This window comes from Rhineura floridana, chromosome 11 (assembly GCF_030035675.1).
Source record: "Rhineura floridana isolate rRhiFlo1 chromosome 11, rRhiFlo1.hap2, whole genome shotgun sequence".
NCBI lineage: Eukaryota > Metazoa > Chordata > Lepidosauria > Squamata > Rhineuridae > Rhineura > Rhineura floridana.
Window position 1 is genome coordinate 54,489,076 of NC_084490.1, and position 23,130 is coordinate 54,512,205.

At 43.1% G+C, this 23,130-nt stretch overlaps 1 protein-coding gene across 17 annotated transcripts in view; it reads right to left on the reverse strand.

Annotated features, from left to right (window-relative positions):
• Window positions 1-23,130, reverse strand: part of NSF (N-ethylmaleimide sensitive factor, vesicle fusing ATPase) — a 109,014-nt gene that overhangs the window by 32,603 nt on the left and 53,281 nt on the right. For all 17 annotated transcript variants that reach the window (XM_061592199.1, XM_061592192.1, XM_061592194.1 and 14 more), the window contains 4 exons: window positions 8,729-8,928; window positions 7,047-7,212; window positions 4,288-4,362; window positions 1,568-1,755 (listed from right to left, as the gene is read on the reverse strand). In XM_061592199.1, coding sequence (XP_061448183.1) covers window positions 1,568-1,755; window positions 4,288-4,362; window positions 7,047-7,212; window positions 8,729-8,928 — 629 coding nt within the window. The remainder of the gene's footprint in view (window positions 1-1,567; window positions 1,756-4,287; window positions 4,363-7,046; window positions 7,213-8,728; window positions 8,929-23,130) is intronic.

Below are 23,130 nucleotides of genomic sequence, written 5' to 3' on the forward strand. Positions count from 1 at the left end.
ACCAAATCTACAGCCCTCAGAGCTGTAGAAAAAAAAGTCTGGCAATGTCTGATGCAAGTTCAGAAATCAATAATGAGAAGAGCAGGGCTCCCAGTGTTTCAGTTAACTGGAAAGGGGCTAGGGTGCAAATCAGTTCCTCAACTACTTGGCACCAAAATTCCAATCTTCATGTCCACTGCCACTGTAGGCCTTGCATATTGCACTTGCAGAGTCCTTTCAAAATCTGAACGGTGTACATAGGGTACATAAACTCAAGTACTTAACACAAGAGTATTCATAGCTCTGCACAGAAATCTTATTTCAAAACCAGTCCTACTAAAACTAATGACCAGGCCTGGGCTTAGACCGAGCCTATATTACAGATGGGGCATCAGAGGCTGATCTAACAGTCATTTACCAGAAGCCACCCACAATGTCTAGGGCTGAACCTGGACTTTCTTCCTGCTCTCCTGAATCCAAGCTCATTTTAAACTTATTCTGAGAACATGTCATAGCAGTTGCGTTTGTTGTTCATGCACAGGGTATTATTTTAACACAAAAAGCAGCACACAGGTGAGAGGAGCTTAACTTTCCCCTCCCACGTTACTTCCCTGCACTCTGTGTCTTCAAGTACTTTCCCTCCTAACTGGTTTCAACATAGTGGAAGTGAGCTCAGTGGAAGTGAGCTGGGTGGAAGTGCCTACAGCAGTGGAGCATAAATAAGGTTGGAAGGGGAGAGGAGAAGAGGATTCTGCTCCCTTAACCCCACACCCTGAATGGGACAGATATGTAAACAATTCAAACATGCTATCTTCTACCTCTGAGCAGTAGACATTCTCAGAAAAGTGATCACCACAAATCTTCTAGATATTCACATTGGCCGTTTCTTGTGGACCATGGAAAGGCAATATTATTATTAGGGAGCAACAGAAGCCAAGAATAAAATTGACACATTTTGTGCTGGTGGCCAACAGGTATGCTCCGAGAAAGAGAATAGAGCTCATCACAAGCAAGCAGAGAACAATGAAAGGAAGTTCCCCAACTTCCTGAAACTCCACCTGAATCACTTCTGATCTGTTAAAGTCAGCGGTGGCTGGTGCCCACTGGGACTGGGAGGGCAGAAATCAGATAGGCCCACAGTAGGTGGAGCCAGGGCCAATGACAAGAGAAGCCCATCAATTCTAGCTTGGTCCCCATCTTCCTCCCTGCCGAGTTCTAGAAGGACAATGCTGAAACTAAGGAGGAGAAAGCCAACAAGCAGAGCCACCCCCTGGACTGGTTTTAAGAAGACAGCCTGAGGTTGATGAGGCAGTGCCCCATTTTCCCTAATGGACCAGCCCTCCGATTACTAAACCGAAATTGTTTTTACCTCCCTACAACTTTCTCTACAAATGAGAATAAACTTAAAAAAAAAAAATCAAAGCCCCAAGCTTTAATTGAGGCAGGCAGATGTTCAACTGCATTATGACCACACCAGAAGAATTCCCGCCTCCTCGAGAGAAAATAAAAAAGAGGCAACAAGAAGAGCTGCCTTAGATTCCTAGCCAACAGCACCTGAAGAGCTTTGATGGGGTAGGGAGAACCAAACCTTAATGTGTCTGTTCATAGCGGTGGACTGTGCTGCACGGACCAGACCCTCAAGCTCGGCACCGCTGAAGTTCTTGGTCTCCACAGCCAGCTCTGTAATTTGAACATCTGGAGACAACAGCTGATGGGTCCGCATCCTTGCGGTGTGAATGTTGAGAATCTGCATTCGGCCCTTTTCATCTGGCAAACCTAAAAGGGATCATCATCACCGTAAATTCGTTGGTTTAGAAAATATCACTCTCTTCCATGGCCATGTGTAAATTTATTTAAATATTTATAAACTGCACTTTCATATAAAATATGATAAAATGGTAATAAGCCATCCTTCTCCAAACCCAATGCTCTGGTAGCGTCTGGGCTTTTGAGGAGTGAGAAGAGGAGCTGTTATTGCACCCTGTCTTCACCTAGAATGAAAAGGGGGCTTAAGGGCCATTTACACGGCATGAACAGGAAGTCAAATTGGTTGATTACAGCCATACATGCATCAGCCTCCCCATCCTTTCGTGAAAGGGAGGAGAACGTCTGCTTTTGATTTTAAACTACCTAGACCCCAAGGTCTACGGCTCTCCTCTAAGTGCCCCCATTGAATGAGGTAAGGCAGGTGGCTACTAAAAAGAGAACCCTTTCGGTGATGGAATCCCTATTGCAGAAAGCCCTCTCCAGAGAGGCTCATCTAGCACAGAAGCACTGAAGGCTTTTCAGTGCCAGATGAAGATCTTTTTATTCTCCCAGGCCTTTTGGAAAAAAGTGTTTTGAGTGCTTTTTTATATCTTTTGCACTGCTATCATTTTATCCTGTGATGCTCTACACTCTGTTTTAGATGTTTATTTTATATTTTATGGCTTTAATATTTTTTATTATAAGCCACCCAGAGATCTTCAGTTAATAGGTAGTAAAGAAGTACATAAACCACAGTTCCAGACTTGGAGGAACTGCAGTTTGTTTAAATTATGGTTAGTGAGCACAAGCCAGGATTCAAAATCACAGAAGCTTTTCGTCTCCTCTGGTGCACAAGAAAGCAGAGGAGAGGGGAGAGGGCATATGCACAAAGCTTGCCATAGCTCGTTATCATTGTGGGAAATCATAGTTTCCCATTATGTCAGTAGTTGACCATTGTGTGTCATACGATGGGGCTATGATTCTCTGTACCACTGAGGGAGTGGCAGTGGCAGGAGAAAAAGCAAAACCAACACCTTACATTAAGAAAAGTGGACTTTTGCAACCTGCATCTGTTTTGCAAATTAACCAAACCTGCATACATTTTGGGGTTCTGTAATTTCTTCTATATGTAGAGAAGGAAAACCCAACCACTGACTACTAGAAATCCTAAAAATGAAGAGCATATTTTATTCTTCGATGCCAGAGGGGCTCTGGGGTATGCATTTCCAAAACTTAGGCAGATGAGCTGAGAGGAGCTGAGCCACCAGGGTTCTCTGTGCAGCAGCAACACAGACATAAATGTTGAGAGGAGGGAGTGTTGCTGGCCATAATCTCCCTCTCCAGGCTACCGCACCCAAGCTATAAGAGCCTGTACCTAGTGTTGGGCTGATTCTATTAGTGTACCAACCACTGTAGTGCCTAACAGTGTCCCCCGCCGGAAGTTAGGCAGGTGGTCTTTGATTTGGCACTGAGAAGTCAAAAGGATAATTCTCCTAAGGGACCTCAACAACTGTGTCAAAGCTGCACTGGCTCAGGACTTCATGGCTACTTGGCAACGATGGGGCTATGTAACCGGCCTAGCAAATGTGGCAGGTCACACTCTGAATCTGGTGTTCCCAACATGAAAGGATAATGGCGGTCTGGTTGTGGAGGTGGTGTCATTAATTCCCTTGTCATGTTCAGATCACTTCCTGGTGAGGATTAGCCAGACAGTGACTATTCCGTCCTATAGGGATAACTATAGGAATGCTGCTCCCCTATCAACCTGCCTAAAGGCTAAAGTCATCTGCTAATATTCTTCAGGTGCCATCAAAAGTGAGGCAGGTGGTGGTCAGGGAGAGGGATTTTCAGGCAGAGGTACTCCATATGTGGAACTTTCTTGTCAGGGAAGCTCATCTGGTGCCTACCTTGTTATCATTTTAGGTGCCAGGCAAAAGCTTTTTCCATTTTCCCAGTCCCTGTATTTTAAGTACTTTTGTGAAGTCCACCCTCCTGCTGTTTTCACTAATGTTTTGTGTTTATTATTATTTCTTCTTGTGTTTTATTTGTCTAAACATGTCATAGATGACACCTGGAATCAATAATGAAGGGTGGTATAATTTTTAAAAAAAATCTGCTGCAGGAAATGAAAAAGAAAAATGTCCAAGATGCCCCTTCCTTCCATAAAGACTTGTTAAATTAGTTGTTAGCAAGAACAGTTCGTACAATCTCTAGAATAAGCTGGGGTTGAAAAGCAAAGCTTTACGATTCAATGGTCGGCATGACAAACTATAAATTCAGACTTGTAAATAACCATGCACTTGGCAACCTGTGGAGAGTATAAGCACCTTCAAGGGACCAGGCAGACGTTTTCATAAAAGCTTTGGCTATTTTTATGTCTGAACAAAAATATGTGTAGGCAGACAGGTCAATAAAAAATTATGTAGGTGATAACTTCTATGGACTCATTTGCAAGGCTGCTCAATCAAAGACTAGACTACTAGCAAATCTGTCTGGTTTACACCTCCAGCCTGTGGGCTTTGATACCATCTGTCAGCATGAACTTTCCCATTGCTTACTTACCAATCTCCATTTTCACCTCCAGTCGTCCAGGTCTCAGGAGAGCCTCATCTATCAGGTCTGGCCTGTTGGTCATACCTGTGTACCAAACAGAAACTGTTAGTAAAAGCATCAAAATCAGCTTGAGCTCAGGGTCCACTGTCATCTCTTAGGTTACCTGGGAGAAGCACTCAATGCAACAACAGCAAATGGGAATGTGCAATGGCTCTTTATCCCCATCCAGAACTCACTCCAATGAGAGGGTGAGACAAGAGCCAGTTCAATCATTACAGATGAGGCTGTTTTATTCACACATGGAGAAAGGGGTCAGAATGTGTGTCAGCCAGCAGCTCACAAGGCTGAATTAGAGCACATGCAGCAATATTTAAGATTCCAAAATATGCTTTGGATATCACAAATATTGCAGCAGCAGAGAACTGTGAGCTGCTAACTTTATTTTATTTTTTTGCATTTATATCCTGCCCTTCCTCCCAAAGGAGCAAATACATTTATTTATATATGTATTTGCTCCTTTGGGAGGAAGGGCAGGATTTTATTATTATTATTATTATTATTATTATTATTATTGTAACATGCAGACCAGTTCTTGGATAGCATTTTAGGATCTTCCAAAAAGCAACACAAAACTTTATTTATTTATTTCAGCAGTCAAAGTGAAGGAGATTATAGATATAACCCTAGGTTTTCCCAGACTGTGTTAGGGCTGCCATCTAACTGGTAGATCAATCAATCAAAGCTTCAGCTGATTAATCCACCAGATCAAGTGTTTAGTTGGTAAGGATATGATTGCAGGGTACACACTTTTTTTTTTTTTACGGCAATGCATTACTGCAATAGAGAATGAAAAATAAGGAGGTGGCTCTCTAACACTAAGGACTGCTTCACACATTACAGTAAATACACCAACCGCTCAGCCCACTACGTGACTACCCCACTATGTGTCTCAACATACTGGGAGGTCAATACAAAACATATGGCATGCTCACTTTTAGATGAGTATGACTGCATCTTTTATCAAGTTGCATTATCCGCAGCAGCCAAGCAAAATTTTAAGGAAGTATCAACAGACTGTATACACTTGAAAATGTGAAATGTGAGCAGAACAAATATACAAATATAGGAAGCATGTGTTATGCACGTACACTCAACAGCCAGGAATAGTAGAAGCCCTTTCTTGAGCACACACTTAGTGGCAAACCTGACTATATATTGTTTATTCACATCTAAGCTCTTGTGCTTCTTTCAATAATAGACAGTGGGGTCCTTGTGTGTTTGGAAGAACGGTTGCAACCTGTTTTTAGCCTACAGGATGGAATAAGATATAAATCTTAACTAACTACCCATCAGACACCATCCTATAAGGAAGTTTAGGTAGTATGCAAAATTACCCTGGTCTCCCTCTCTCTCCCACCACTCTTTGGTTTGCTTCCTCCTGTGATGAAACAGATTGTAGATTCCTCAGGGCAGGGACCCACCTTTTGTTTATGTTTGTCTCCTGTTTTAGAATGGTTTTTATGTTTACAATTTAATTTTAGTATTTATCTTGTATGACGTCAAGAGAATTTATTTTATTTTATCTCCTTAAATAAATAAATGATGCCAGGGAAATTTGTGATGCTATAGAAATAATAAAAATAGCAATATTATAATAATTTCAAACCAGTGCTACAGAAATAGTGATATCATTTCTTCAGAAGCTAGGTACTGATCAAGTACTCTTTCAACTGAACCACCCTAGTATTTGCATGAGCCTTTTCCTGTGGTTTACCAAAGGGCAGGGCTGAAATTCAGACATCATCCTAGATTTTCAGGTAAGTCACCTAAGACAGCCTCAGAATATTAAGGAGAGAGAAAAAGGGTAAACACATGCTTTCAAGAGAGGACACATGCTAGGAGTGGGCAATATGTTAATCAAGGAACACAAATATTATGAACCCAAAGGCTACAGCAATCTTGTTTAATAGCATGCAATTAGCTTGAGGTGCGGACTACGTTTTCAGTAACTAGGGAGGGGGAAGGTTTTCACTTAATTCTGCTGCTGAAAAATCCCAGTATATGGCTCTTCATCAGAAAGGTGAGAAATCACAATTAATTTTGATATTTTTAAAAAAACAAAATGCCCACATCTCATTTTTGTTATTGTTTTTCTTCATATAGTACTTGTTTTATTGTATGCCTTTTCAGTGGGCAGCTTTCCCTTTTGTGGAACTCCCCATCCAGAGAAGCCACCAAGAAAGCTTTTGTTGCTTTTAAATAGATAAAACCATTTATCATAGAAGGTAGGTCAAGATTTTAGCTGAAAGCTGTTTTAATCCCATTGTGATTCTTTAATGTCCTTTGGACTGATTTTATCAGTTTTAAGTTACCTATATGGTTTTACACTGAATTTACTGTTATTTATATTATTGAAAAGCTGCCAAGGGCTCCTTACATGTTGTAAGGGTAGGGTTGAAAAACTAGCTAACATTTTCCTCTTCTGCCACAAGAACTATAAACGGTTAGGGATTTGAATGATCAATTTAGGAATGAGTATTTTTTAAGACTGGATGTTTCAGCCAATTTCCCATCACAAAGCGATGTTTGGACATAAACCAATCTTACCGCTCGCCCAAGGCCAGCTTGTTACGTATTTTAGATGCTCAAAAATCAGAGGATTGAGACATTCAAACAGCAACTGGCTCCCAATGGAAATCCCACAGTCACCTTTCTACAGGAAATTAGACCAAAGCCCCCATCCCAAACCGAACAAGGCGCTTTCGTACCAATGACCAAGATGTTATTTAGCTGCTCGACCCCATCAATTTTTGAGAGGAGCTGGTTCACAACAGTGTCATGGACGCCAGTGCTGCCTGCCATGCTCCCTCGCTGTTTGCAGATGGCATCAATCTCATCAAAGATGATGATGTGGACACCGCTGTTTGCACCCAGCTGATGAAAAAAACAGAAGCGTACCAGAGATCAGAGAAAAAAGCGCTGGTCCTTCTCTTTCCTACCTATTTATGGGATGGGCTTCTGGAAATAAACTCCTAACTTCTACATAATAGGCCCAAATCCAGGACTGCAAAAGGTTATGCAAATTAAGAACAACATGAACTGGATTTCACAGTATCATAAAGTTTATTGATTTGGTTTTACATTTATATCCTGCCTTTCTTCAGTCACCACCCCGAAAGTGGGCGGTCACCCATCCAATCACTGATCAGACCTAAACCTGCTTAGCTTCAACGAGCAGGTGGCCTCATATTCCTTCAGACCATGCCTTGGGCCACCTCCACCTCTAGCATCTTGCATTATGACAGAATGCTACGTGCTAGCTAAAGCAATCTCCAGGAAGCCAACATACAAATGGCAATGGATTTCAAGACAATAAGAAAAAAGGTTCAATGTAATGTAGCATATGAGTTGAGAGCATGTGCTGGAAAAATATTCACATTTCAGCTCAGTTTACCATATGGCCTTAGGAAAGCCACCATCTCTCAACCTCAACTATGCAACCATAATATGGCGATGATATTGTCCTGCCTTATACAATTCTTGAAAGGATTGCTGTGATTAAGTGTAGCATTTATGAAAAGTTTCTTCCCAGTCCCTAGGAAGAGTTCCAGAGTAGTCTAAGTAGCTGCAGGCTAGTCCATAAAAGTATACTAGATAAACAAGACTCTAGAAAAAATAGCTATGCTATATGCACATATGGAACTTGATGTCTTATTCAGTGTACAACCTCATCTTAAAAATGAAGGGTGGATGGGTAACATGTTAAATCACAGGACTCCCAACTACACTCATCAAACTTTATCCTAAAATACACATTTTCTTTCTGATCCACACATTAGGAACACAGGCAGCTGCCTTATGCAGAGTCAAGCCATTCATCCATCTAGCTCAGTACTGTCTACACATTAGTCCAGTAGCTGAGGATCAGCTCAGTTCGTATCAGAATTTGCAAATAAACCCCTCGAACATCACCACTCCATGCTTCAGTGCTTTGAAGATGTACAGAACTCTTGAGGATGTATTTTGCTTTGGGAGGTGTAGTAGGGTTGGTCCTACAGTATCTACCACCATCCAAAGGGTCTTTGTTCCAGTGCTGTCATCCCATGAACCACTACAACTGGAACTAGACACTAGGGAGATGGCTGAAGACAGCAGCCCTGCATCTCTGCCATTTCTTTCCTCCATAACATCTATTATTAACATGCCAGTCATAATCACACGTGAGTTTTCCACAACCTTCCTCAACTTCATTGCCTGCTGCTTGTAGGGGCAAGAAAACTGGCAACGTGATGATGTCACACCACACATTTTGCCAATAGTAGATATTAGAGGAAAGAGTGAAAGAAACAAAGTAGGGCTGCTGCTTTTGGTGGCAGCCACGCATGCCCCATCATGCCTAGATCCTCATCTAATGGCATCTTATTCTTTCATTTTTTAAAAATCAAGTTACCCTCTTCTGTTCTTCTTCTGCATCTGCAAAGAGCTTGCGAATGTTGGCCTCCGACTCGCCGACATATTTGTTGAGGATTTCAGGCCCGTTCACTACTTTCGGCTCTCTGGCGTTCAGCATCTTGCCAATCTGCCTGGCCATAAGAGTCTTACCACAGCCAGGGGGACCATATAAGAGGATGCCTTTCACGTGCTTGCAGCCTGGAAGGAAAGAAAAAGGAAACTTGTCATGAAGTCAAAATAAAGGTTCTTTGCTGGCCAGAGGTACACAAAAGACACTGGCCCATTCTGGAGTTGCTTTGGAAGACAGTTGGGAAAACATCAAAATACAGCAGCTAGGCTGCTAACTGGTACTCATATGGTATCTTGCCAGTATTTAAGGAACTATGCTGGCTAGCAGTTGATTAAAGTATTACATTCGAAGTGCTGGACCATAATACCCCAAACAGCCTGCTTCCACATGAACCTACCAGATTATTAAAATTTCTTTGAAAGTTCTACTCAGGCTTCAGAGGTGAGATGGGCAGCACCAAGAAAGCACAGCCTGGTTCAGGTATAATGCTATGCTATAGTCTAGCATTCCACGGACAAGATGTTAGGCTTATGTGCTCCTTCCTCTTCCTCTCTCCTCCAATGGGGCACAAGGAAGAGATCTGAAGCATTTCAGTGAATCACAGTTTAGCCTCCCCGTATAGCATAGGGTGCAGAGGTTTTAATATCCTAGTGGGAATCCCAAGCATAAGCAACAAACTGCAAGACCCAGAATTAAGTGAATATTATTATTTATTGAATTTATATATTGCCCTTCTTCCTGAAGGAATCCACAATTAGAATTGTGATGTGCTTACAAATGGTTCTTAACAAAACCATGCAAACCTTTAAAACAGGACAACATACACTGGAAAAAATGGTTAACAGTCCATTTTAACTTTATAAAGTCTCTTTCAAGTTTGTCTGGGCTGTCTTGATTCCAAACTGATATGCACAAGACCACCTACATTTGGGATTTGGGGGAACACATGAGAACCGGACATTAACTTGGGCAGGAGTCTTGTTGTGCTGTTTGATGGTCACAGAGACACTTTCCAATCCTCCTGAAACCTTCCTCTGCTATGCTATATAGTGGAGAAGGGCTCAAGTTCAGGACTAGCTACCAGCCCTGAATCCTTTTGTTGCTATATAGCTGGGGATGGAACATAGTGCGGGGAGGAAAGATCAACCTGTTGATGCATATCCCCCCCCTTCCTATTGCTCACCTCCAGGACACTAAAAGATATTAGGTGTCAACCAGGCTAATTCCCTCCTTTTTCCTATTTTTAACTGACACCTTCAACATGGCTCAACTACCCTCAACCATGACTATTAGACTCACAGAGTCAGCTGACATTCCCCCCATTTTAGCTCTTCCTGTAATATGCAATAATAAAACAGCGGACTGATTTAGAGCTGTTATAAGCCACTCTCTTCCAGCCACACGCACACATCCACCTGCAATATGGGAATAATGAGATGCTTTAATACTCAAAATAAATATTCTTTCACACAAAGCTAAACTTGAATTAGAAAGAGCTGCTATCTTTTATTTGGGACAAGACACCAACCGCATTAAATGTCTTAAGTTTCTCCATTGATTTCTATGTGCAGCTCTCATTGGAGCATCATGGAAGATTTTTTAAAAAGACATTCAAAGTAAACTTGGAAATTCCCTCTCCAGACAATAAGATCATTTATTCTACTATTGTCCTGTTTCTACACCTTTGACATTCTGAAGGAATGAGAAGCAAATAGGACCATTTTTTAGGGATATGTGTATGTGCTGAAACAAATACTTTAGTTCACAAACATATACTTTTTTACATACCTAGAGAGTTCCTCAAACATGTAGAGGAAATTACCACCTTATTTTTTTAGCGGCATCTTTTCTCTTCCAGCTGATAAGCACCCAGACACCTAAATCTGATACCAGAGAAAATGCTTCTACTGTGGGCAAGTGTTTTGCAATATTAAATACGTATATGAATCCTCTAGCAGAAACTAAGAAGGAACCACTGGAGCCTGTGAAGCTGCCATAATGAATCAAAACCACTGGTTCATCTAACCCAGTAGTGTCTACTCTCCAGTATCTTAAGATTTTTCATGAGAGAGGCCAGGGATTGAATTTGGGACCTTTTCCATAAATCGCATGTGGTCTAGTCTACTCCTTTCCATTGTATGATGCCAGAAATGGAAACATAGAAATAGACTCCCTGATGGGAACTAGGGAAAGAGAACCGTAGTGTGAGCCATGAGAGTGGCATACTGGATGGTGCTGAAGGAAAGGATTAAGCCCCCAAAGGGCAGGAGGAGATGGACCTGCACGGGAGGCAGAAGAAACTGACTGGATGATGGCGGAAGGGAAGAACCAGAAAATGGATCTCAATTTAGATGGTTTTAAAGCGGATTAAACAAATTCATGGAGGATAAGGCTATCAATGGCCACTAGCCAAGAAGGCTGTGTTCTGTCTTCACTTTCGGAAACAGTATGGCTCTGAATATCAGTTACTGGTCATCATAGTTGCTGTTGCACTCAGGTTCTGCTTATGGCCTTCTGACATGCATCTAATTGGCCACTGTGAGAAAAGAGTGCTGAACAAGATGGCACCTTGACCTGATCCTACAGGACTCTTCTGTTGCCGCTCTGGGCTCCTGCAGGGAGGAAGGGCGGGATATAAATCAAATAAATAAATGTTCTCTCTCGTAGCCTACTATGTAAGAGCCTTTAACTGGGGGTTGAATTTGGGACCTTTTTGCATGCAGGGAATATGGTCTACTACTGAATTATTTGAACTGCCCTGAAGCAAACATGAAAGAGCAGCAGTTGAATATCCCCTTGAAGGTCCCTGGAATTGCCATCCACCCAACCTTGTATGGTGCCCAAATGGTACCTCACAACATTGCAGCTCCCAGGAGCAGAACTAAGGTGAGCTTGGAAGGGAACTATAGCTTTGAAATGGGCTGAGTCACAGCTGCAAATGTGGTAATAATGTTGACATTTGTGAGGTTTTTTTTTTTTTTAATGATTCTGCTTTGCTATTGCCTTGATGGAGAGTTGGATAAAGAAAAAAATATTAGTCAACTCTCATGCATTCAAGAGAGACAAGCAGAAAAGCAAATACACACACACACACATACACAATGTAAATGGGGGAGAAAAGAAAAAATATTACTGGAGGTGAAAGACTAATTTTACACATGAACCAGCAAGGTGGTGATAAATTAAAAGTGATCCTTGTCAAATTAGTGTCAGGGAAGAGCCTGTTAATTCAGCATGCTGGGGAACACGATCTCTTGAGTAGCCAAAAAACAGTGAGGCGGGATTTGAATGATGAGTGATACCAGTAAAGGGGAATCCCAGCTTGCCGAGACGAGAGAGGCTACAAAAAGGCTATGAGCAAGTTGAGGCAGATTTTGCACAAACAGGTTTAGGGAATTTCTGTTGTCAGACAAGCCAGATGGAAGTAATCCCTTGTTGCTGTATGCTAGCCCCCTTGCAATAGGAGGCCACACGGTAAGGGGAAGCACTCAAAGGCTTCACCTATTTGGGATATGCTATTATAAAAAAAACTGTGCTTAAGAATTATTGTGAGTTTATACACATACATATACATACTCTTACTGTACCAAAAGGTAACTCTCAAGCTCATCCCTTGGTCATTGAAAGACCACCCCCTAAGCATCAGAGAGAGGATATGTTCACACCAATGCTTTCAGACAACAGTCATTTACTCCAGCAATAACTTCAAAACTAAAGGACCATTTCTGAGCTGTCCATGTTTGCCAGCTCAATAGAGAGAGTTGGCAGGGCAGACAATACAAAAGTGAAGTCATTTCGTGCTAAAGTTATTGCTGGGGTCAACTGCTGCTGTTTGAGAACACAGGGGTGATGAATTAACAAGTGAGAATTCTACTAGATTGTAAGGCAGCCTACTGCAAAGACCGGTGCACATATTTAGCCCTACCCCTTGGTAGCTGTACCAAAAGGTTAACTGCCACCAGGAGTAATTGTATGCTGCGAGAAATAAATAAAATTATTGAAGGCTCCTGTAAGACCAAACCACCTACCCACAGAGGAGGCTGCCTGCTGCATCTCTATATGATTTACTCAGAGCTTAGAAAAGTTACTTTTTTGAACTACAACTCCCATCAGCCCCAGCCAGCTGGCTGGGGCTGATGGGAGTTGCAGTTCAAAAAAGTAACTTTTCCAAGCTCTGGATTTACTGCTCTAGCCTTGCCTCCTTCCAATCAGCCTCTGCTGAAACGGAGTAATTCTGGTTTCCTGCATCCTGGATACAGAAAGGCTGCAAAGTTGGTTGTGCCTCTTAGTGTGTTACTGCTCTGGGCTTGCTTCTAGATCAGTAATTCAGAAAGCAACACAGGGGCTGGGCTGCTCTGAGGGAGGCAATTCCCCTTATACACTCCAAGTTACAACCAATAAAAGCATGCCACTGATTTTAATACAGAAAAAAGCCCACCTCTAGTGTCAAACATTTGGAAAAGCATTGAACCAGAGGCTTTTCCTTTACAGGTAAGCAATAACTGTCTAGTTGTATCATCATTAGTAGATTTTTTTTATTTGCTGCAGGTTTCTAAGTGGCCCAGTTACAAAGCCAAGCACTCTCTCCAGCAGAAGTCAACCAGACACCTCACATTACCCATGAAGGGATCCCTAGCTGTTTGTCCCTTGCACCTGATAATTAGAGACATCCTGTCTCTGAACCTAGACATTCATCCATAATGATTAAGGTCAATATAACAACATCATTAGTTTAGAGAAAAGGCGGGTCAGAGGAGACATGATAGAAGTGTATAAAATTATGCATGGCATTGAGAAAGTGGATAGAGAAAAGTTCTTCTCCCTCTCTCATAATACTAGAACTCGTGGACATTCCAAGAAGCTGAATGTTGGAAGATTCAGGACAGACAAAAGGAAGTACTTCTTTACTCAGTGCATAGTTAAACTATGGAATTTGCTCCCACAAGATGCAGTAATGGCCACCAGCTTGGACGGCTTTAAAAGAAGATTAGACAAATTCATGGAGGACAGGCTATCAATGGCTACTAGCCGTGATGGCTGTGCTCTGCCACCCTAGTCAGAGGCAGCATGCTTCTGAAAACCAGTTGCCGGAAGCCTCAGGAGGGGAGAGTGTTCTTGCACTCGGGTCCTGCTTGCGGGCTTCCCCCAGGCACCTGGTTGGCCACTGTGAGAACAGGATGCTGGACTAGATGGGCCACTGGCCTGATCCAGCAGGCTCTTCTTATGTTCTTATGTTCTTATCACACACCACAACAGCCTTCTATCACTGGGCAATATGGACAAAGCAGCAAGTGCTCAGAGATTCACAAAAATGGCACCACTGGAAGAACTCAGTAGGCCACACAAATGTTCATAAGGTGCAACCGCACCCCACTCCAACAGGCTATGAGTGTTAAGGTGCTGGAGTGGAGTGGAGTGGAAAGTTGCAGTAACTCTGAAATACCTGTTAACAAAGAAAAACCTGAACGTACAAGTGGCCCTCCAAGGTCTCAGGCAGGCAGAGTCTTTCCCCAGCCCAACTACCCAAGGTTCTACAAAACCACAGAAAGAGCCCTGCTGGATGACCAAGGGGACATAGTGTTTCCAGCAGTGGCAGTCATATGATTCTGGGACATCTGCAAACAGAGCTGGAAGGCCACAGACGTCCCCACTCGTTTGTCCTCAGCAGATAGTATTTAGAGGTATACTGCCTCTGGAAATGGGAGGTTTCATTTTAGGCACAATGGCTAAGAGCACAGATAGACTCATTCCCCTCCACACGTGCATCTAAATCCCCTTTAAAGCTGTCTAAGCCTGCGGCAACCATCACATTTTTTGCCAGAACATTTCATAAAGTTAATTCAGCATTGGGAAGTACTTTTTGCCTGTTCTGAATCTACTGTCAATCAATTCCATTGGGTGAACCAATGGGTAAGTTCTAGTGTTATGAGGACCCCCCCCCAAACATTAGAACTCAGAAGTCACCCAGTGAAGTTGACTTGAAATAGTTTGCTTAGCTGGAGAGGCCATCAGTTAAACCTGGGACCTTCTGCCTACAAAGCATCCCCTCTGCCACCAAGCCCTCCCCCCACTCTCACCGCTTCTCAACCTGGAAAGCATCCCTGTACAAATCATGCCCACCTGGCCAACATGGGAGACACTGAAAACAAGAAGACAAGCTTCCATTCAAATAGGCAGGTGATGACAGACTTCAAAATGTCATGACTTGAGGCTGCACTGTACCTCCCTCCTGCACTGGGGCAACACTTGGCTTCATAGCTTATCTCCCCTTAGAGATAAAGGCAGGCAGTGTGTCCAAATGTCAGTACTGTTAACAAAGAACCTTATAAAACTCAGCCTCTTCCTCTAAGTGGGCATGTCTCAAATACCTCTGTCTAGCACCAGGCCCATTTTCCTGTTGAAGGTCACTCACGTAACGGGGCACCAGGGCTATCGAGCTGTTTTTAATGACTTGCTCACCCACTAGCAAATAAAATAAGCCAAACAGCTTATCAAAAATAAAAACAGATAAACCAAGAACCAAAGACATTGTCAAAGATGTTGTCATCACTGTAACAGGCTCTGCAAACAAAGGAATTCTCAGCAGGCTGACATCTGGCACAAATTAGACCAAGACAACCATCCTCTTATTGTATCTCGTTAAGCTGGTTTGCAAAGGTCAGCCTGAGATGCCATTCATGGGATTACTGCTTTGTTACAGCTCCCAACGTCCCTCCTGCCCTATTCACCAATATTCTAGCCTTTTTGCACCACTCAGGTACATACATAAGTGACATTTATACACTGGGAACGTACCTCAGTGGGGACAGAATGAACTTATAATTTCATCATCTTGCAGCTGCACCCTCAGAAGACAGATACTAAAATGGGGGGGGGGGCTGGAAGATGCTATTGTTTAGACAACATCATTAAGGTATGTAGTATTCTACAGAGTTTCCTAAGCAAAATGGAGGCAGGTTGATGCCTCTAGTCCTTTTAGCTTAAACACTAAAATTTCAGCCATGCAGAGGACAACAGATGGAGAAGAGTCAAACATAGTAAGGGCTGATGGTAACCAAATGCAGTTTCTTAGAGTTAGGCCTAGTTACAGTTGGGGATTAGCCAAAGGCCAACTCAGTGTTAAAGTAGCTTTATTTATTGATTCATTTGCGCATGTCATTTACAAGCCTCATAAAAGAAAATTCTCTGTGTGACTTACAGAGTAAACATTTTTTAAAAATGAAAAATTAAGATCATAAGAACATAAGAAGAGCCTGTTGGATCAGGCCAGTGGCCCATCTAGTCCAGCATCCTGTTCTCACAGTGGCCAACCAGGTGCCTGGGGGAAGCTCGCAAGCAGGACCTTAGTGCAAGAACACTCTCCCCTGGAGAGTGAACACGGCAACTGGTTTTCAGAAGCATGCTGCCTCTGACTAGGGTGGCACAGCACAGCCATCATGGCTAGTAGCCATTGATAGCTCTGTCCTCCGTGAATTTGTCTAATCTTCTTTTAAAGCCATCCAAGCTGGTGGCCATTACTGTGTCTTGTGGGAGCAAATTCCATAGTTTAACTATGCGCTGAGTAAAGAAGTACTTCCTTTTGTATCACAATAATCAAAACAAATCAATTAAAAGCAGGGAGCAGAGATAGTTTTAAAAAAACCCACAAAGCTAAGACAATATGAAGAACAGCAGCATAATTTAAAGGGATTCGGGGAAAATAAGGTATTTGCCTGGCATCAGACATTAAAGTATGTACTAGGCAGGCCTCTCTGTGAAGGACATTCCACAAACTGGAAGCCACTACTGAAAGGGCCCTTTCACCGAAAGTCACCTGCTGTACCTTACTTGGTAGGGGCACTTAAAGAAGGGCCTCTAATGATGACCTTGAGATACATGCAGAAGAAGTGATTTGTCAGGTACAAAGGTCCTAAACCATGAAGTGATTTAAAAATCACAACCAGCACTCGGTGAACTGAGCCCAGAAATGGAATGGGAGCCTTTGAAAATAGCAAAGTGCTAATACAGCATTTTGTAATGCCATCCCAGTTAGCACTTGCAGCCATGATTCATATAATGTTCTGATTTTCGTAACTCACATCATTGGTGTCCAATGGCAGGAGTCAGGAAGTGGAACATCATAGTGTCATGATAACATAAGATACCTTTTACTCAACATTATGGCAGGAAGACAATAGCTAAAAGCACGGTAGCATGACTAAATAAAACTAAGACCACCTGCAGGAAAAGTGACAAAGAAGGAAGATGGAAGCAGTGGACCTCTAGGATTTATACAAACTGGAGAACAATTATCTCTTTCTGATGGAATGTGGGGCAGGGAGGGGAGGGATCAGATTAAAGCAGGAATTCCTAAAACACATACAGAAAAGCCCTGGGCTAAAAGTAAAAATTGCACACATTTTAAAAAAATATATCAAAAAACTTTGAGCCCAAAAGTGGGACTCAAAGCCTGCTCCATTTTTAAAAAATTATTTAACTACGTTTCATTTGCTGTAATTTTAGGCTTTGAGCAAAATCACGGCCACAGAGGAGACATGCCAGCAGCCTCATCCACTAAAAGCTTGAAAATAAGAAGACGGCCAAACAGCTGCTTGAAGATTATAGGAAAGGCCACCAGCATGGATGGGTTGCAGCTCGCTGAGACTTAGTTTCAGCCATCAATTGTGGGCAGCTTTTTTGACATTATGACTGGCTCTTATTGTTGGCAATTGTCTGCAGCTTTTTAAAAAGTCAGCATGGGGACTTCTTGTCAGATAGAGAGCTATAAATCCAGGCTTCCCCCCTATTCCTTCCTCTGGAACAAGAGTATTGAGACACACTGGCTCAGTGTTAACACAAACCAATCACCTAATCATGGTTAGGTAATCCAGAAGGCCCTGTGCACTTGCATCTTGCTTCTCAGCACATGAATATTCTGCTCCCCACTTCCTGTTCTGGAGCTCACTAGGTAGGTTTGCATGGAACAGAGTCAAACTGTGACTTAGCATGCAGGCTCCCAGACAGAAGATCACAGCTGCTTGGCTCCTTCTTTGGTCCTGCTCCTGTTGCACTGCTGTGAACTAAGCCAAGGTTTGGCTTAGGGTGTTGCCCAAACCTAGGACCATTGTTTGTCTCACTCCAAATAAACCTCAAGCCCAGGTTTGAATGACACACTATGCCAAATCATGGCTTCTCCCAGCTTCATAGCTGCAGAAGGAGCACCATAGCTGTGACCTCCTTTCTAAGAACTCTCACGTTCACACTAAACCACGGTTTGGCTTAGCATTACATGTGAAACAGCTCTATGGTTAATATTACATGTCCACTATTGGTACTTTTTGCTAACCATAGTTTGTGGTATAGCAATATCTACCACTATGGTTAGAAAGTGGTTTGCAAACCCATAGTTTGGACTAACTATGGCTAGTGAAACCCTGGTGCAGACATACTACAAACTATAGCTAACTCAACAACTTAAAGAGAAATGGCCTTAGAGAAAAGAGAAATCAGACAATCCATGGGGCCATCTTGATAACTTAACCATGGTTAGGTTATCAGGCAGTGTTACATCTGCCCAGCCACTTTGTCCAATGCCTATCTTTGGGTGGGTGGGTGTGTTTTAAAAACCTTTAGGAAAGCAAGCAAACAACCAAAACAAGCCCCACAAGTTCAGCAGCTGCCCACACCTTCAGCTCACCAGATGGAAACCCACAAAAACATCCAAGGGTGGCATTTACTCTTTTCACAGGAATGAACAGCCTTGTCTGCTTAGATCTGGAATATGCCTGGATGGGCTGGTAACTATTCATTTATATCCTGCCCTTCCTCCCAAAGGATCCCCGGGGGGGGGGGCAAAGGACCATAATAGATGAAAGCTTTACATTTAAAGTGACAGCATTAATTGAACTGGAAAAATAATTGAATAAGAAACAGGCGGAGGTTGCGACTGAGACTGAGGTTGAGGGTGCAGCTGAGTCTATGTTATCTGTCTGATAAAAAGAGTTTTAAATCGAACATTCAAATGGTGCTAACCAGGAGGAAGTGTAAAGAATTGGACATAACATCTCATGAAGGAGAGGAACTTATGAATCCATCACAATTGAAGAGTACCCACTTCTTCACGCCTAAGCAAGATGATTCCAGCATCAAAGAGATTTCACATGAGCCTTTAGTGTCCCCTGAGCCCCCTTTGGACTGGTCATTGGATTACAAATCTGGGACATATTATTTAAGTGAAAATCCTACTTCCCAAAACCTAGCAAACGAATTACAGGATGCAGGTTTTCATAGTCCATCTTATTCTGATAGGAATATGCCACCACAAGTGATGGAGACTCTGGAAGAAAGGCACTTGCCAACGTTGGAACCATTACATCTCAAGCACAGAATCTCTGAGGGCAGTCAATTTATAAATAATGCTCCTACAAATAACATCCCTCTCTTAGGATGGACCCTTTTAATATTAGAAGAACTTGATCTTATGAAAGGGTTCATCTCCGAATGTAACAGCCTCTTGAGCACTTTGGTGAACGCTGTCAACACGATCATGCTAAGGAGAGAAGATCAAACCGGAGAAATGAGTCCCCCTCCTGGCAGTGTGAGACAACCTAATACATCGGCTCCTAAACGCAAAGGAAGGAATATTATTAGAAAGACAAAAAAACCTAAGAACATTAAAAATCATAGGTTCACTCATTACAAAAAAATCAATTACAAACCTCTTTTTAAGATTCTGGACTCACACATCTGCCAGTTTTATCTCCATCTGCAGTAAGACCCTTTAAAGAAACTCGAAAGGGTAAACCTGAGGTTGAACCTAAATCTTCGCCAATGACTTCTAGGGCTCCATCATTGTGTGAACCTGATCCAATCTCTTTAGCGTTAGAACCTGTTTCTGTACAATCCCAAAATGACTGTCCTTTCGGTACTGGCGGCTTATGTGAAGCACAATCACATCGCCACTGTGATATAAATGGTTCAATCGACATACAATCACAGCACCGTCAGGATACATTTAAGAAGAGGAAGAATCCTAAGAGGAAACCTAAGATCAAATCTAAAAAGGAAGCTGGGATTCTACCATCTCCATATGAGATTTCTACTATATCTGCCGTAGTTTCGCCTTTTTTGGGTGTTAATAGACAGCTGGATTCTCCTACTAAGTCTTGCCTAAAAAAGGACGAAGCAGAACATTGGTCTTTATGACTTAGCCAGAACAAGATAGTTCTATCCCATTTTCCATACCCTAATAGTAGTGGATTTTACTCAAATGGGAAAATTCACATCCTTAAAGTCCTACAGTCCTTAAATGTGGTTCCAATCAGATGTGAAGATATAGTTAAGACCGAAATCCTTGCTGAAAAACCCTCCGATATGGTGGTATTATTAACTTTGAGATCTTATGGAATGGCGGATGTATTTCTAGCAAACAGACCTTCCTTATTGAGATTTGGTATTCAGGTACAAAGACATTTTATTAATTTGGCACATCCATGCCCATTACATGCAAAGTGGCGTCGACCTGACTTAATAACCCAATCTCATTCACCAGTTATGGAGAAGTACCCTCAGGACGATTGTACGTCTATGGCAGTCACTCATTTTAATATCACTAGTAGTGACATAGTTGTCCTGGACAGTTATAATGGCTCTAATAGCCCTTTATCTATGAGCACTCCAGTTCAGTCACCATTAAAGTCATCTATCCAGGAAGATTGTGAGGATGAATCGCTTGCCCTCTTCTCTGATGGAGTAGAGGAGTTAATGTCTAATTTTACCAGCTTCTCGGATGATGTTCAACAAGACATTATCAACAACTTGAAAAAACTCCTTAAGAACTTACAGGGCAAGAGGTCTTCCTCCAGACCCCTGGAAGCTCCTGAGTTCGACTTGCCTTATAAAGCCCAGGCCATAGAAATACCAACAACTTTTGCTTTACCAGTTCTATTAGAATCGAACGATGTTCAACATAACCTACAAAGGGTAGTCCTAGTCCATCAAGAAGAATCTGGATCACCTTGATGCCATACGAATCAACCAGCTTTTTTGTCTTCTTCACCTGCAGCAGTGTCATGGAATGCCAATATAGATTTATTAAAGTCCCCTGGTGACCTTACTTCTGGAGAACCTATAACAACTCTACTTAGGAGGCGGAGATATGATATGAGGAAAATCCTATACCACTCTAGGAGAAATCAACTTTATTGTTGGTTATCGACCCCTATACGACTACCTCGGCCAAATAAACAGGTGTACTCGGATGACAATTCCCCCGGGTTACTAGTCCTGCTTTTCAACGCCAGGTCGGTAAATGAGAAAACTTCGATCATCCAGGATCTGATCCTGGATGAGCATGCCGACCTGGCGTGTATTACGGAGACCTGGTTGGATGAGCTCGGTGGGGTTAACCTCACCGATCTCTGCCCACCGGGTTTCCAGGTGCAACAGCAGGCTAGACCTGGGGGACGGTGTGGGGGAGTCGCAGTGGTCTATCGTGATTCCATCTCTGTGACCAGGTGCCCTCTCCTGCAGTCTATCGGGTTTGAGTGTCTTTATTTAAAGCTTTGTGGGCAGAACAAAATAGGGATTTTGCTGGTGTACCGTCCTCCCCGCTGCCCAACAGTCTCCCTACCCGGGCTCTCCAGGCTGGTTTCGGGGTTGATGTTGGAGTCCCCCAGATTGTTGGTGCTGGGTGACTTCAGTATTCACGCTGAGTCCTTACTTTATGGAGAGGCCCGGGACTTCATGGCCGCCATGACAACCATGGGGTTATCCCAACTAATATCTGGTCCCACTCATGCAGCCGGACACACTCTTGACCTTGTTTTTTACGCGGGACAGGGGAATAGTGATCTAGGTGTGGTGGGTCTTTCCATAGCTCCGTTGTCATGGACCGATCACTACCTGGTCAGTTTTCGATTAACTGCGGCTCATACCCACTGCGGGGAGAAGGGACCCATTAGAATGGTCCACCCCAGGAGATTAATGGATCCGGCTGGTTTCCTGTCAGCTCTTGGGGAATTTCCTGTCTCCCGGGTAAGCGATCCTGTCGATGCTCTGGTCGAGCTTTGGAATAACATGATGACCAGGGCAGTAGACACAATCGCTCCTGAACGCCCCCTCGTGCGTACCAGAGCAAAATCAGCTCTATGGTTTTCCAGTGAGCTGATGGCGATGAAACGCACTCGTAGGGGTCTAGAGCGACGATGGCGGAAATCTCGGAGCGAAACTGACCGACTTCTTGTTAAAGCATTCGCTAAAACATACTTGGCTACTAGACGAGCTACGCAAAAGGTTTTTTTTACGACTTCCATATCTTTAGCCAGTAATCAGCCAGCAGAATTATTTCAAGTGGTTAAAAGTCTGCTCAACCCTGACTATTCTCAGAATAATGTGGAACACCCCCCAACTCGATGTCAGGAGTTTGCTTCTTATTTTGCAAATAAGGTCACTCAGATCCGCTCCGACTTGGACGCCAATATTGATGCAGTCTCTAAGGACGTACCTTCGGCCTCTGCTTGTCATATTATGATGGATTCCTTTCAACCTGTTCAACCTGGAGATATAAACTTCTTGGAGGGATGAGACCTACCACCTGCCCTCTTGATCCTTGTCCCTCTTGGCTTATAAAACAGGCTAGGGGGGGCCTGGTCATGTGGGTTTGTGGGGTGGTTAATGCTTCTCTCCAACAAGGGTTCCTTCCGGCATGCCTGAAAGAGGCGATTGTAAGACCATCGCTGAAAAAACCTACCTTAGACCCATTGTGTTTAGGTAATTATCGACCAGTCTCCAACCTGCCTTTTCTAAGTAAAATCATGGAGCGGGTGGTGACTACCCAACTTCAACGTTTCCTAGATGAAACGGATTATCTCAATCCTCTCCAATCTGGCTTCAGACCTGGCCACGGGACCGAAACGGCTTTGGTCGCCTTGGTAGATGACCTCCGCAGGGAACTCGACAGGGGGAGTGTGTCCCTGTTGGTTCTTCTGGATCTCTCAGCGGCTTTTGACACTATCTATCATGGTATCCTTCTGGACCGGCTTTCCAGGATGGGGCTAGGGGGGACTGTGTTGAGCTGGCTTCGTTCCTTCTTGGAGGGCCGGATGCAGAAGGTAATACTCGGAGACTCCCGCTCAGCCCCTTGGCCTTTAACCTGTGGGGTTCCTCAGGGTTCTGTTCTGTCTCCTTTGTTATTTAATATCTATATGCAGCCGCTGGGTGAGATCATTCGGAGGTTTGGAGTCCGATATCATCAATATGCAGATGACACCCAGCTTTATTTCTCCTTCCCTCCTGATGCCAAAGATGCCGTCCGACCCCTGAACCAGTGCCTGTCCTCAGTGATGGATTGA